The sequence below is a fragment of the Notamacropus eugenii genome, chromosome 4 (genome assembly GCF_028372415.1).
Source record: "Notamacropus eugenii isolate mMacEug1 chromosome 4, mMacEug1.pri_v2, whole genome shotgun sequence".
Taxonomy (NCBI): Eukaryota; Metazoa; Chordata; class Mammalia; order Diprotodontia; family Macropodidae; genus Notamacropus; species Notamacropus eugenii.
Genome location: NC_092875.1, coordinates 201,145,568 through 201,162,824, shown reverse-complemented (window position 1 = coordinate 201,162,824; position 17,257 = coordinate 201,145,568). Strand labels below are relative to the sequence as shown.

The 17,257-nt window shown below is 35.3% G+C and overlaps 1 protein-coding gene across 2 annotated transcripts in view; it reads left to right on the top strand.

The window, feature by feature from the left end:
- Window positions 1-16,936, top strand: part of CTDP1 (CTD phosphatase subunit 1) — a 154,420-nt gene extending 137,484 nt beyond the window's left edge. For both annotated transcript variants that reach the window (XM_072604043.1, XM_072604042.1), the window contains exon 13: window positions 15,899-16,936. In XM_072604043.1, the coding sequence (XP_072460144.1) occupies window positions 15,899-16,040 (142 nt within the window). In that variant the 3' untranslated portion in view covers window positions 16,041-16,936. The remainder of the gene's footprint in view (window positions 1-15,898) is intronic.
- Window positions 16,937-17,257: the final 321 nt, after the last annotated feature.

Here is a 17,257-nt window from a genome sequence, read left to right as displayed (position 1 = left end):
ATCTGAGTTCTAAACCCAGTCCTACCATGAACTCAGTAACTTCAGGATCTAGGTTGTTGTGGTGGTGGATCCTTTGTCCTTAAAGAGGACCATGACATCAGAAATGAGATATCATGATTTGCAAATGAATTAAATTTAAGTGAGGAAAGGCTGTGCAAAGTCACCAACCTCACTTTACTCTCCAGAGCCATCTGAGTCCAGTGGCCAGATATAGATCAAGATGACTGGAGATGACCCCAGATGCAGTGGAAAACCTTAACCTTTTTAAGCTAAAATCTCTTCCAGGTCTCAGTTTGACTGAGGCAATGTCCACTCGGTGATTAAGGTTAGGTAAAAATGAGGCAAAGAATGGCCTCTTTTACCTAGTCAAAAAAAAAAAAAAATCAGTCTAGAAGGGGAAGACCTTCAGGATTTCTGGCCAAAACAGAAACAATTGCTATTTATGCTCACACTGAGCCATCAGAATCCAAACAGTGACCAGGTGAGGTTTGGGCTTCAGGATCTAACCATAGATCTCAGAACTTTATCTGGTCAGTTTCTAAGCAGGTTGCCAGTAAGACTTTCTATTTATTTGTTAAGTTTCCCTTTCCAGAGGGGAGCCCTAGCTGATAAAGGTATTGATTCTGTGATTCCTGTTGGATTAATTTTCACTCTTTACCCCTGACCCCAGAAAGGAAACTCTGTTAAAACTTGGTCCTTTTCCCCACAGTCTCTACTGCTCCAATCTCAAGACTTAAAGGTCGGAGTAATTTTCTTCACAAAAATAGTGGGGGATTCCTGCCAAATAATGCTATTTGAGGTAACATTGACTCAGGATGTTTAAAATTATCATCTTCTAATCTATAGGTATTTATTGTGAATGTAGTCATTAAAAACCTGTGAAAATACAAGCAAATGTTTTTCCCTTTTAGTTGATTTTTGGGTGAGTTATAAAAGGTGCTGTAAATTAATTTCTTTCAATCAGTCTTACGTGAAGCATAAATGAAAGATTTTCTCTCATCTTGGCAGCGGAGAAGTATACCTGTCAGCTTTTGGTTTAATTTTGTGATTATTAAGTCAGATAACATAAGAAGAGCTATGTCTGGGTTGTTGTTGTCTGTCCAGTTTTTAGCCAAGCAGTAATTGTTTATCTCATTATTGAGATTTTTCTTTGAAAAAGCTGACAGCTTTTCTAAGACATAACCTTGTTATTTTTCTTAGCATTTCCATAAAGTAAACAATGAGCATTCATTCTATTTTAAAAGTTGAGACCCTGTAGTCCCCAAAAATAAAATAGATAGAAACTTTTTGTTCAAGGTCATGCAATGAATAAATAGTAACTTTTATAATGAAATTCAAATCTCCTGGGTCCTTCTTTCATATTAGGTGGCCAACTTATATCATACTTAGAATTATAAATGTTGGAACTAGAAAAGATTTCAGAAAGTCACCTAGATCAGCCGTATCAAACTCAAATAGGAAAGGAAGGCACTAAATTGTACATAAGACTTCTTTCAGGTTTCATATTTACTTAGAAAACCATATATTAATATTATCTGTGTTCCAACCCCCAAAGGTTCCAAGTAGCTCAAGATCAGTGCAAATGCCCTCTTCCTATCTGGCAGTAGTACTGTGTGCATTTGAAAAATGTTTCCCATAGGACCTTGCACAATAGTAGGCCCAGCAGGCACTTGGTGAAATACCTAGGGATTCAGGAAAGGATTTTGCAGAAAATGTCAACTTATGGAAAAATAGCAGCATTGAGCTGTCATTGACCTTAGGCTGGATGGATGACACAAGGGTGAATGGTATGCAGCTTTTAAATCATCAGTAATGCATTCTCAAGGCTTGGCAATTGCTCTCTCTCCATACATTTAAATTATTCAGGTCAATGCTGAGCAGGTGAGGAAGACCTTAATCAGACTATAAATTTTCCAGTGTGTTGAATCATCATAGGTTTCCTATCGTAGGTTCTATATGCTTAGAAAGGGTTAATAATGAGCCTGACCTTGAGCATGCAATTCAATTAGACAAGTATTTGAGTACTACATGCAGGATCATGTACCAAATACCATGGCATCCATGAACAAAATAAAAAACCAATCACTTCCTGAAGAGATTTTTCTAAGAGATGAAACATGTGCCTAACTAAGTTATTAATATGAGAAGAGAGAATATGCCAACATTTTCCATAACATGAGAAGCAGATACCATTCTTGCATGCAATGCTTGATTAAGTAAATGAGCAGAGCTAGAAATAGATGTTAACATGATGATGAAAAACACGTAAATGGAACTAATTTCTGCTTAATTACAAAGGCAGACACTATGTTGTTGCATATTAAGGACTCTATAAGCAGCACAAGTGACTGGCCTTTCCCAGAGCCAAGAGAATGGGATAACCTGGGAAAGAATAAGATAGAAGAATGCTTATGTGTGATGTGGGGAAAAGTAAGTCTTATTAATAATATAATTTGGTTTGACCTGTAAAAGAACAAAATTTGGTTGCATTCCGCAAAAAAGTTTATTCCCAGAGGCATGTGAGCCATTAAATCCTTCAAGTGTACTTCACATATATGTGTTACTCTGGATTGCTACAAGGTGAGGGATAGGTGAGGAGTGTGCAAAAATAAGCCATCACAATAATTATAAAGATATTGAAGATTATACAATGCAACCCTTTTGGCATCTAGTTCAGTATCAAAGATCCTTAGACTTAGAGATTTCACAATTGCCTTTTGATATTCCTTGCTGTACTGTTTTGCACAAGATGTTCTTTATTTCCTTTCTGCTTTAGTTTAAACATTTTTCTTCTTGGTCATAGACAGAGGAAACAGTTAATCAGCATCTCTCTAATTTAAAACACTTTTTATGATTTAAAGCACTGAGTTATCCCTTAGCCTTCTTTCTCCTAAGATTAAACAACTCTAATCCTTTTGTAAGTCTGCTCATAGAACTCATACTGTTTTTCCCCCTACTCTAAAACTCTGATTCTTTCATACCCATCTTAAAAAGTAGTCAGCAGACCTGGACCTAGTACTGTCACAGGATCTGTTGCAGGATGAAGGATGCGTTCAAAACCTTCATATGTTTATTTTTACTAAAGCAAGCTGATTTGTCATTTTGTCTCCTTTTTAATAGTGTGATGCTATTGATTATTCATAATTTATGGGTAGCAAAGATTGTTGACTTTTTGCATTACTTTATGTCTAGCCAGTCCTTCTATCTCCCATATGTTGTGCATTGAATTTTAATCTCTCCAGTACTAGCTTATACCTGTTGGTATTGAATTTCATTGTTGTTGTAACCCACCTAATTTCTTAGGAAGATGGTGAATTCGATTCCTCCCTTTAGAGGTATTAACAGTCTCCCAAACTTTCAGTGGCCAGGACATCAGTAAAGAGGTTGAAGAGAATAAACCTCAGAATTTATTGCTGTGCTTTACCAGTCCCCAGACTGACACTCATTCTCCCCTCCCCACCCCTTTGGGCTTGTCCTTTAAAGTAATTCCTCATATACCTTTGCTGGACAAAAAGAATGTCAGGATGATCTGAGTTCAAGTCTTTCATCAGATACTTAATAGCTGTGTCATTCTGGGTAAGTCTGCCTTAGTTTTGTCATCTGAAAAATGGAGATAATGATAGCACCTATCTCCCAGAGTTATAGTAAGGATAAAACAAGACAGTGTTGGTAAAGTATAAACCTGAAAGTGTTATGTAAATGCCAACTGTTATTATCATCATCATTATTATGTAGAATGGAAAGTTAAAATAGAATGAGAATTTTCATATCTTTGAAATGCTCACTATTGAGGAAACTTGTCATCCATAAGACCTAGTAAGCAGGTTTTTTTTTAAGTTTGTAAAAGTATAATCAGAAAAGATCCCACACAATAAATATTTAACTCCATGAAGAATATTAGCTAGAGTATTAAAGACCATTCTGTACATTTTTGTTACTTAAAATTATTTGCAAACATTAGGTGTTCATTGTAGTTATGATATTACTGTCAAGGTCAAGAATAATGCTTTTCCTTGTGAAAGAGATAATTCGGAACATAATTTGACCAATGGTATAATAAAATTGAATCTATGACAGTGAATTTTATTATTGGCATTTTACTATATAAAGTATAATTTCTTCCTTAGACAAAAGTATATTAATTTCAAAAATAAAATGATAAATCCTTCTGAGTCATTAAGAGAAAAATAGCCCATTTTATACTGTGAAATTGAAATTTAGTTTATTATTGTCATTCTCAAATAGCTAACACTAAAAAAAAAAAAAAAAAAAAAGAACAAACTTAGAAATCACCTAGCCCAACTCCCTTCGCTTTTTTAAGGTCACATCAGTACTAAATGGCAGAGTTAGATTTCTATTGATTTATTTATTTATTTTGGGAGCATTTATTATCTCTCCTCATTGAATAATTTTTTAAATGAAAAAATAAAATTCTAATAGCATTTTCTTAATCCAGAAAAACATTCTCATGTTAGCCATTTCTAGAAATATATGTTTCACTGTGCATTTTAATTGTCCATAATTTTTCTGTCAGGAAGTAAGTATTGTAATTCATCATTAGGCCTCTGGACTGGTTTACATTGTAGTGATCAGAGATCTAAAGTCTTTCAAATTTGTTTTTCCTTTATAATGTCAGTGTCATTATATAAATTGATCCCTTAGTTCTGTTCAACCTTATTTTGCATCAGCTCATAGAGGTCTTCCCAGTTTCCCTTACAAGTATCTATTTTCTCATTTTTTACAATAATATTCCATTAGATTTATTTAGCATGTTGTGTTTAGCCATTCCTTAATAGTGGGATACCAATTTAGTTTCTAGTTTTTGGCTACTTGTAAAAAAGATGCTATAAACATTTTGTACATATAGGTTCTTTTACTCTTTCTTTGATGTCTTCAGGGTATGGGCCTAGTAATAAGTCAAAGAGTATTTGTGAACCAGTGATGCATATATGATAAAGCTTAACTAATAGGGCATTGCCCTCTTCCCCTAATGCTTGCCTGCTGTGGCACCGTTAGAGTTAAGTTTCCTGGGTCCTTGTCCCTCATTCCTTATTAGGCAATTCAAAGAACAGTCTGATTTCACTGCCTTACCTCACAGGTGACAAGGCTAGTGCCAGACTTTTGCCTACTGTAATTTGGAGCCTTAGTGGCTTCAAGGCCTTGGATCAGGATACAGATCTAGCTGCATGTCCAAGCCACTAGCCTGTCCATGGAGGTAGGGACAGTAAAGATCGCATCCCTATGCTCTTCCCCACAGACCTCTGTTCTCCCATAACTGTCATTTCTCTGGGGCAGTGTTGTTCTTCAAGAACAGTTCCTACCCCTTTCGCCTTGTTTGTATGTAGTATTTGATTATTTTGGAGGATTACTTCTAAATTACTTTCTAGAATTTCCTGGAAATTGTGAAATCCACAATTCACAGCACCGTTGTGCCTATTTTTCCCACAATCCCTCCAATATTTGTCATTTTCCTTTTTTTGTCATCCTTGCCAATCTATTAGGTGCTTTAATATACATTTCTCTAATTATTAGTGATTTGGAACATTTTTCATATATCATTCATATCTTGAATTTTTCTTTTGAAAGTTGCCTGCTATCCTCTGAATAGCTCTTAGTTTTATAAATTCTAATTATTTCGGTATATATCTTGGATAAGAGACCTTTATCAGAGAAACTTTGTGTAAAGATTTTTTCCCCCCTCATTACCTGTTTCCCTTTCAGTTTTAACTGCATTAGATTTGTTGTGTGCAGAAGCTTTTCAATTTTGTATAATCAGAATTGTTCTATTTTATTATCTTGGATCCTCTATATTTTTTGTTTAGTTATAAACTCTCCCCTTTTGCACAAATTTGAAAGGTAATTTCATCCTCAATTCTGATTTGCTCGTGTTTTCACCTTATATGTCCTAAGTCACATGTCCATTTGGGGTTTACTTTAGTATACAATGTGAATAGCTTGAATTAATTTCTTTTAAGTATTGACTCCTTGCTGTTCAAAGGACTCTTCAGCACCACAGTTCAAAAGTGTTGATTCTGCAGTGTTCAGCTTTCCTTATTGTCCAACTCTCACAGCTATAAATTGCTCCTGGAAAAACCATGGCTTTGATTATACAGATCTTTGTCAGCAAGGTGATATCTTTGCTTTTTAGTATGCTCTCCAGGTTTGCCATAGTTCCCTTCCAAGGAGCAAATACTTTTTTAATTTCATGGCTGCAGTTGCCATCTGCAATGATCTTTGAGCCCAAGAATACAAAATCTGATACAGCTTCCATTTCTTCTCCTTCTATTTGCCAGGAAATGATGGGACCAGTTGCCAAGATCTTAGTTTTTTTGATGTTAAGCTTCAAGTCAGCTTTTATACTCTCTTCTTTCACCCTCATTAAGAGGCTTCTTGATTCCTCTTCACTTTCTGCCATCACGGTGTTATCATCTGCATATCTGAGATTGTTGACAGTTCTCCCAGCAACCTTAAAAGCAACCAGGTTTTGATTCATCCATCTTGGCATTTCACATGACGTACTCTGCATATAAGTTAAGTAAATAAGATGGCAATATACAGCTGTTGTACTACCTTTCTGATCTTAAACCAATCAGTTGTTCCATGTGTAGTTCTAACTGTTGCTTCTTAGCCTGCATACAGGTTCCTGAGGAAACACGTAAGACGATCTGGTATATCTCTTTCCACATTTTTTTATGACCCACACAGTCAAAAACTTTGGTGTAGTCAGTTAAACAAAAGTAGATACAGGCACTGCTTAAGAAAATTGATACAGGCCATCCACTGGAAAGTCAAATACTGAAGCTTACATACTTTGGCCACATAATGAAAAGGCGGGACTCATTGGAAAAGATTCTGATATTGGGGAAGATTGAAGGCAAAATGAAAAGGAGACAGCAGAGGATGGGATGGATAGATAGTGTCATGGAAACAGTGAACATGAACTTGGACAGACTAAGAGATAGTGTGAGAAAGAACAGCCTGGCATGCTATGGTTTATGTATGGGGTCATGAAATGTCAGGCACGAGCAAATATCAGTAACAAAATAGAATGTGAGATGTTGGTCAATACCTTATTTCTGCCAAACTATTCTCTAGCAAAGCTGGATTTCAAACACGCCTCTGGTAACTTCAAGTTCAATAAACTTTCCATTACATCACACTGCCTTCCTCACAGGATCATATGAAGAGATGTTAGTGATCATCCCATGACCCAGCCCCTTCATTTTATAGATGAAAAAACCTAAGCCCATAGAGGTCTTCTTGCCTGACGTGATATAGTACCTGGACATAAGGACATAAAGAAACTAGTATTCAAACTCAGTTATTCTGACTCTAAACCCAGCATTTTTTCCACTATACCACATTGTCTTCCTAATTTAATGTGAATAAATGGCTAGAAATAAAAACATTACCCCAGAATTGTTCTAAAAAAAAAACAACCTAGATATTTTAAATATGAAATTGTTTTTAATATCATCATCATCGTTATTATTCAGCACTGCCAATTTTAGAAATATCTGCTAGGAAAAGGAATAATTTCATTTGTTCCAGTATTAATAAGAGTTCTTAACCTTTTTGTATCGTGGACTCCTCTGGCAGCCTAACAGAGCTCTTCTCACTGTAATGTTTTTAAATGCATAAAATAAAATATGTAAAATTACAAAAAACACTAATAATAGTGAAATAGTTACCAAAAAAATTTTAAAAAACAAGTTCACAGACTCCCTCTAGATCAGGTTTCTTGTTTTGCTCAGATAGTATATACAAGATTTTAATTGGTCACATAATATACTGGATTCTGCCTATACTAAAATATTATATGGTTGCCTTATCAATGAACAAAAAACAAAGTAAGGCTGGGGGTGGGGGGAAAAAACCTATGGTGGAAAATGGAATAACCTATTTTTAAAACTTAATTTTAAAAATCCAGTATAAAACAGAAAAATAGTAAAAATCATCACTTTTACATGGCCTCATTTTTAGCCTAGAATTATTTCTCACATTTCTGTATGCCTGATACTGAAAAATGTTGTACATTAACTATTGAGACATTTAATTTATGAGCATTGTTGAATCAATTGACACATTGATGAAGGAATTGAGCCATAACCATAGTGATATTCCCAATATAGATATAAATAGAATACATAAGAAGTTGCAGATAAAATGGAAAAATAGCTCACATCTGAATAAGAGATTTAGTGTTGTTAGGTTTTTGTGTCCAAAGGCAACAGGAAATTTCATTTCACGGGATGCCTGATTATCTCTCCTCACTATCACTGCTCGTGATAAGCATTTAGGTTTGCCATTATCAAGATAATGAGAACTTAGACGCCAACATTCATTGCAAAGAAGTCCTCTGAAGAAATCAACAAAATCATAGGGTCCTCGATTTGGGGCTGAATGGAATCACCGAAATCCATCTAATCTAACCTGTTCATTTTATAGACAAAGAAATTAAGATCCAGGGATGTTCAGTGACTTGTTCAAAGTCACACAGTGAGTCATTGAAACAAAATCTAGATATATTTTTTTACCCTATGACTCTGATGCAAAAGTTTGCAAAAGGCAAGATAGTAAAAATCGTGTTGGAATATAAAGAATAAAAAAGGCCAAAGACCACTCATGAGCTTTGCACTTTGTCATAATTTCCCCCCAAAAAAGTTATTATGGATATAATGAGCACTATGTGGATCTCCAAAAAACATATGGACAATTTCTTAACTAACAGGAAGCAAAGGAGAGAGAGAGAGAGAGAGAGAGAGAGAGAGAGAGAGAGAGAGAGAGAGAGAGAGAGAGGGAGGAAGGAAGAGGGAGGGGGGAGAGAGAGAGAGAGAGAGAGAGAGAGAGAGAGTGTGTGTGAGATGTTCATTTCAGAAGCAACTATGTATGAGCATTTAGACTATAGGCTGGCTAGAACAAAGGTCAAAGAGTCGAAAAAAAGGCTAAAAATGAGAGCACATCATCTATAGTTTCAGCATCTCTAATCCAGTCTGTTCAGTCAAAATTAAAAGGCACAAAGAGATAGACTACCTACTGATTAAATTTAGGCTCCGTCAAAGCAATTATCACTCTCCAGCCACAGCCACTAATCACACCAATTTTATACATGTGCAGGATCAAATATAAAATGTTGGGCTTTAAAACTTCACCTGACCCCTTCCTACCTTTCCAGTCTTCTTAGACCACCCCTTCCCCACTTCGTACTTTGAAATGCGGTGATGCTGGCCTTGCTGTTCCTTGCAATAGACACATGTCCTGGACGTTTTCACTTGCTCTCCTCCATCCTAGAATGAACTCCCCTCCTCATTTACATCTTGTAATTTCCCTGGTTTCTTTCAAGTTTTAACTAAAGTCCTCAAAGACCTTAGTCCTTAGTCTTAGTAATTCTGAGACTACCCTCAACTTATCCTATGTAAATCTTGTTCATATTTTTGTTTTTCTCATGCTGTCTCCCCCATTAGACTGTGAACTCCTTAAGAGAAGAGGCTGGTTTTTGTCTTTCTGTGTATCTGCAGTGCTTAACACTGTGCCTGGCACATAGTAGGAGCTTAATAAATGTTTATTGACCATTAAGTTCTGGGAATGCAAAGAAAGCCAAAGACAGGCCCGGTTTTAAATCAGAACTATTCATGTCCAAATATCTCTGCTGGATTGTAAATTTTTTTGAAGTAAAGACTATCTTATTTATCTTTTGCAGCTCCCTCAGCTGGACACAGCCCAGTGCCTAGCTCAGTGAACATGTAACAAATGTTTGTTGCTTTGCCTTATCTAGGGCATAGTAGGTGTCTAACAAATTTTAAGATTCATCAAAGTCACCATTTGAGCCAAAGTTTTTGACACTTTGAAGTAGCAATATACTAAAAGGATCAAAGAAGTTTAAATTCAGTGCAAATAAGATTTGGCCCATGAATTTTAAAGGCATTTATGCCTTTTATAACATCTTGATCCAAGCTAGGGCTGATGATACAGTAACTCAGCATCTCAAATCCTCTTCTTCTGTTTCACATGCAGCAAAATGAGCAACCTGCAACTTCAGTTCATTACAGCAAATGTGCATTAAGTATTCACTGTTCACCAGGCTCTCTTTCAGGTATTAGGAATGCAAAGACCAACATAAAACAGCCCTTGCCCTTATGGAGTTTGTGTTTTACTAGGATGAGGCCACACGGACACAGAGAGGTCAATGCAAAATATTAATGAAGTCAATACAAAGAAATTTCAAGAGGGAGTGTGCACTAAATGCTTGTTTTTCCACTCTACTCTCACCCCCTCCCTACTGACCTCCTTGGGTTTTATGTTAGTAGTAGCCACTCAGTCCCTTTGACTTCTGGGTCAAAGGATATGGACAATCTAGTCATTTTATTTACTTAATTCCAAACTGCCTTCATGAATGGTTTGACAATGCGTTAATGTGCCTGTCTTTCCACAACCCCTCCAAAGCTAACCATTCCAAACTTTGTAATCTTTGCCAATTTGCTGGGTATGAACTGAAATTTCATAGTTTTTCTTAATGATTTGCATTTCTCTTACTATTAGTGATTTCGAATATTCTTTCATATGATTGATAAGTTTACAGTTTGTAATTTGAGAAGAATGGTAGCTCTTATCCTTTGATATGTAAGACTTGAACTGCCAGACTAACATTTAAATGTGTGTGTGTGTATGTGTATACACACACACATATTGAAATGTATAATTTATATATATCCTAAGGACAGTAGTGATCAGTTGAAGAGTTTGAAGTTAGAATAGCACAGCCAAGCCCATGTTCCTAAATATTAGTTTGGCAGTGTAGGGAACTTATCGAAGAGGGACTCATACAAGGAAACCAAATAAAAGCCTATTGCAGTAATCCAAGCTGAGTGCTTAAACTATGGGGAAGGAGTGGAGATGTGTATGGGAGATGTGTATGAGAGATGTTGCTGGAGGGTTAGAATTGATAAGACTTAGCAACTAGTTGTCTGTAGAAGTTGAAGGGAGTAGCAGAGTTGGGGAGGACTTTAAGGCTGTGGATCATCAACAACACTGGGGTCAGTGGCGGGGAAAGTAGTTAGTGTACTGGAGGAGGAGGGTAAAGCAGAGGAGACAAAGAGCAATCCAAGAAGAGAACCAAGAAAAGATAATGTTGATAGAAGCTAAGGAAGGAAAGATTTTCCAAAGTAAGGTGGTGTTGCAACTTGGTCTTTAATGCCTATGCTTCCTATAGGCAGATCTTGAGTGGGGAGAAGAAGGCAGTGAAATAGACACCCCTCAATCACTTTCTCCAAAAAGCCTGCATGTGGTTGCAAGCCATCCCCAAAGTCTCCTGGAGATAGCTTTGAAAATTTCCCTCAAAGCCTGCCCCACAAGATCACCTGATTTTTCTGGAAGTGTTTAATCATCTGATTTATTTCATTATAGATAAGAAAGGAAATGTACAAAGTACAGTTTATACTTACAATACTTTATTAATTGTACTTTTAAGTGATTCATTACTCGCTGAGGTTTATATAATGTAGAAACCTTTATTCTATGATATGAGTAATTTTGATTGAATAAAGCACTTAAGTCTTTCACCTTTAGTCAGGAACTTAACCCCTAGTCATTCAATCACTTGTACAGGAAAATCAAATTCTACTCACAGTATCTTTAATAAGGGGCAAAAAAACCCACCCCAAACATGAGGACTCCTTACAGTTTAAGTTTTAGATTTCTAATAATAATAAATTAAAATTGAATAAGATATATTTTGTTTTTGCTTGCTTTGAGCCTGATCTTTTTGGTTCCATAGTAGCAGAACCAAAACTTTTTCCTGAGTACAAAATACAGTTGTTCCTAAGGGCAAAAAGAATTAAATATTTCCTCAAAATTCATGCAGATAAAATTTTTTAATTACATAGAACACCTCAGTTTTTAAAATAACTGATTTTGTAAAAATTTTCTTAATAATCCATTACATCTAACATAGAGAGAAAAATAATTATCCACATTGAATTTGGAAGGGAAAGGCAAAAAAAAAGGGGGAAATTATTTTCATATAATTATGTAGCTATGAATGGTAGAACTGGGAAATATAATTTTAAGTCTCAATTCCCTTTCTACTAGAAATTAATTTAGACCAGGCTTCGAAATTAAGCATGTATTTTCTAGTAATTGGGAAGGATGCAAAGATTGACATTCACCCATTTTTGGAGCCAGTTTAACAGAAAAAATAATCAGATCGGAAAATTGTTTTCAAGCCTAGTAGTCGTGCTAAAGAATGGGGGGAGGGAAGAGATGTTTGCATCTAGAACAAAAAAGTTCAAAAGGAGTTCATTTTATCTGATGAACTGAAGACTAGTAATTCACCATGCATTTTGAGAGAAAAGAAAATTAGTAGGGGTTTTGTGTGTGTAACTGTCAGTTTTTCTTTTTCATCAGAATATAATTATAGGATATAATAATATTTAAGGCATTATATATATAAGGCTATAGATATATAGATATATATTAAGGCATATATATAATCAGATTTAAGGCATTTTGGGTGGACCTTCTCGGGAGGTCACAGAATGAGTCAGAGAGCATGAGAAGATATGGGTATATTTCAGTCTCTGCTAATGGGTTGGAGGGGGCACCCCCGTCAGTGAGGTCACTAATCTATTGAAGAACATTTCTAAAAGTACTGTTGAGTGAATTTGTATTTTCTTAGAAGATGACTAGATTAAAACAGTATGAAATTGATTCTGCAGACTGCTTGTCTTTGAATTTGCTGGTTGAAATGTTGCTGCTTTAGAAACATAATTAGGACAAGTCTAATTAGAGAATACTTCAAACTGCCATTGAAACTTATTCAGTAGTAACCAGTAATAAAGTTTAATGACATTTACCAGTCTTTAATCTAGCATTCTTTTTAGTTCACTGTTTAATAAAGAAGTTAATAAAGGTGATTACTTTTAATAACCTCCTATGGAAAATATTAACTTTCTAATTAAATTCCTCAGCACTTTCAGTCACTATTTAGTATCAACTTACAGCTGGATATTTTTGATCTAGTGGTTAGCAGATCTTCATATGGTAGTCAAATAGCACTTTTTGGCCAATGTTGAAATGAATGAATTTGTGGTGTGACATTCTAGATTGGCATTCTAGGTGGCATTTTTTTGCCAGGGACCAGCTAACGTATATTATTTAGCTGCTACCAGATCCACTTAGTTATTGTTCATTTTCAAATGTAAAAACTGCCAGAACAAAGTCATTAATTATACTCCCTGTGGTTACCCTGTCTGTCTTTTCTTATTGTCTGCCGTGTTGAAGTCTGACCCATCCTCCAGTACTTAACTGAAATGCTCCTCTCTGTAATGCCTTGCCTGTTCACTACAAGCAAAAACCTTTTCTCTTAAGGTTTCTATACATCTCTTTTATGACACTTATTACATACTGTCCTTTAACATATTAATTGGTATGTCTGTCTTTTGAATTCCTTGAAGGCAGACCTCAATCCTTGTTCATCTTTGTTTCTTCCACAGCATATGTTAATAGCTTACACACCTGTAGTATTTTAAAGTCTGCGAAGCATTTTACATGTATTATCTCATTTGGTCCTCACAACAACCCTAGAAGGTAGATGTTGTCATTATCCCCATTTTATACATGAGGTAACTGAGTCTGACAGAGGTTGTCATTTGCCCCAGGTTAAATAGCTGTTAAGTATCTGAGGCAAACTTAATTTAAAATATTGCCACACACACATATACACAATCATCCATTCTACATGATGGGGGTTATGGGTACGGCACCCCTGCTATCTGGAAAATCTGCATAAAATTTTTTGTCTCTTCCCTTCATATCAGAGAAGAAGTACTTTTTCTTTTATGGGATGTTTACCTTATTGTAAAACGTGAGTGGTATTTATACAATGCTATACATATATTTTATGCATTTCTGAGTTTCTAAATTTTTCCTGTGTTGTCTACTGGCTTCTCGTGTCATCTGCAACTTCCACCGAACTCCCTCAAATTCCCATTTAGTTTCTTATGCTGACCCCACAATACAGTGAAACTGCCATGGGAAAAGTCACAATGTGGAAGGGATAACTGTGCATCTGTTAAATGGATATTCATTAAATTCATTAAATATCCAGTCCTTTAAAACAGCATTTAATTCACTACTCTAAGCCTTTAAGTAGCAGGTAAATCATTCATTATTTTCCAGTTTATTGCATTTGTGACCATCAAGGGACATCATGTGGACATCACATTCTATGGTCATGTGAAGGAAAGTATGGAATATATTTTCTAAACTGATAAAAGAATTTGAGATTAGCTTCCATGCTAACATGGTTAGTCTTTGAAGTTGTAAAGAATCCACATTTTGTATAAAAAGGCTACAGCATGTGCCTTGTGTGACTACGGAACAGTGGTCTCACTTGTCCATGTGTCTTCACTTCCTTCTCTGTAAATAGCTCCATTATACTAGTACATTTTGAGTGCTTAATAAATGTCAAATGTTTCTGTGAAAAAATAAACAGTTGCCTTCTCATTTCATCAAAAGCTAAAAAAAGGAAATCTTGCTGTGACAGATGCTACAAATTTTGCCATTTTTACTTCTAGTATTGCATGTTATAATTACAATGTTAACAGTTACTTTGTTTAGTACAATTTATCATAATAAATTACATGTTTATTCATTTGAGATAATGTAAAATACAGATACATATTACAAATTAAATTCTCAGATCATTCATATAATCACTAACATTATATTAATATATTTAATATTGCTAATATGCATAGCTCACAGTAGAAATACGTCTTATTAGCCAAACACTTGTTGAGCTGAGAACCAAACTTAGGATGGTACAAACTCACTCTGGCACATAATGCCTCACATGCTGTTGATTTTTTAAGTTGACACATTAAATTGTTTTCTGTGCGAGAAAAGGAACGCAAGGATAGAACTATTATGAGAATACAGGAGGCCTGGAACATTCCTCTTTTTTCTCTAAAAATGAAAGAAAGTAAACTGTCTTGTTTGTCATTAGACATGAAGCTGTTTATCTTTTCTAGTCAGCTTATATCATTTCAAAGTTCTATAACTCTTAAGCTTAAGGCCAACCATGAATTGTTGAAAAAACAACCCCTCATTTGAACTGTGAACATCAAATCTGTTACATGAAAGAATAGGTAATGATTTTTTTTTTCATTTCCAAATATGCGTAGGATCCTTATGTGTCTCACTTTAACTAGTTTTCCCAAATGCCTCCATATGACATAGAACTCCAGTTTTAACATTCTTTAAAGCTTACAGTTTAGAACTTACCCCAAGGTGAGTGCAAACATTCCCAAATTCATCACATGACTACCCAAGGGGAAGTAAGCCTCAGCACTCATGAGGAGTCATATGATACTGGCATATGGCCATAGAATAGACTGAAGCTAAAGTTTCTTCCTGGTAATTCTAGTGTGCATTGCCTAGTTGGTTTAAACATTCTTGGTATCATAGATTTTGATTACATCCATGTACATCCTACACATTGATGCTTTAGTGTAGTGTGAAGATTGTCCTGGATGCTTGCCATTATTATCATAAGCCCTGCCAGCTGGAAAGACTCTAAAATGGACCTGGTCATGGATTATTATTCAGTGACCAACTTACTAGTGTTGGAAAAGCTGATCCCTAGGTTGGGTGAAGAATGACAAACCTTTTTAGCACAGAAAATCTCCAGGATAGACCATCTGCTAGATGGTTGGTGATCAGCATAGATGGAGGAAAGGAGTACCCTCACTGTTTGAAATCACAGATTTTGGAGTATTGTTAGGACCAATACAATATTTTTTCTTAATTCACAGATTTTTAAATTAAGTACAGGTTTTGTGATGCAATATTTTGAGTGCACAACTATAATCTCACTAACCCTTTTGTAATACATTTACAGAGGCCACAAGCGGAAGCTGAATGAGGATGATGCTGCCAGTGAATCTAGTAAAGAGTCCAGTAATGAAGATGAGGAGGGAAGCAGCTCTGAGGCAGATGAAATGGCAGCTGCACTTGAAGCCGAGTTGAATGACTTCATGTGACATCTGGAGGGGAGGAGGATTTGTAATTATGTTTTATTTCTTGTAACAGATCACAGACTTCAAATGAGCCCCATATGGTAGCACTCAGTTATTTTTTTTCTCCCTCAAAGCCAGTATGTATATTTTGTAAGTCAACACAAAAAGGCAACACATTATTTTACACAATCAGAAATAGGTGTTTTTAAGGTGTTTTGCTACAGTCAAAGTCTACTTTTTTAAATAGCAAAAGTATTAAAAGGGGAATTGGTGTGCAATGCCAAAGAAGTGTTGAATTTTACAGAATATATAGTAGTAGGAGGGTATGTGATTTATTGACACATTGCAGGGTTTTGTTTTTTTTTTTAATACCACAGCACATGATTTGGGGTAAGATTTCAGGGGAACAGACAAGATAAAAGGAATGATGTAACAAGAATATGATGATCTAGTGTGCTTTTTCACAGTTAAAGCTATCAAAAATATAAAAAGGATTTTAAAATACAAAACAATTTATATTTGTATAGAAACTGAAAATGTGATAAGCAGACTTCATGGACTCTACACTTGACATCCACATCACTTGCTTCTGAAAGAATACGTAATGATCAAATTTCTTATTTTTAAGTTACTTTCTAAAATAGTTGGGCTCTTTAGAAGACTATTGTTTAGATTTTAAACTTTGCTTCTGTGTAACCTGAAATTTTAGCACAGTGTATGATGCTCTGCCATCCTGTACTGCCATAAGGAACTTATTCACGCATTTGTTTTCTTCATAAAAGGAATGAGTGCTAGTTTGTCTTAGATAGGATTTTCTTTCTTTGACTGAGAGATCTGATGTAAAGTTTTTGTATATTCTATTTCATATTTGACCCACCAAACAGATTTTTCTTTCATTTAATAAAGATCCATTTTGTAAATTCCCTTCTCTTTTGTGAATTCAGGGAAGTAGTGTGTGCATTTTATGAAGTTACTTTGATTAGATACAATTCATCTACCTATTATTTCAGAACTAACTTTATTTAGAACAGTCTGTCTTTCTGCAGAGTAGCAAATCTTTCTTGCCAAAGACTTGTCTTGCTCTATATAAGTGCCATTTTATTTTATTTTGATCACAAAGCTAATATAGATAATTAAACAGTGCTTCACCAAAAAACTCTTTTAAGTTATCAAAAATTATTTTTTTAAAATGTCACATCTTTCCACTTATTTTTTGATGGGGAGCCTACCACAGGATATCA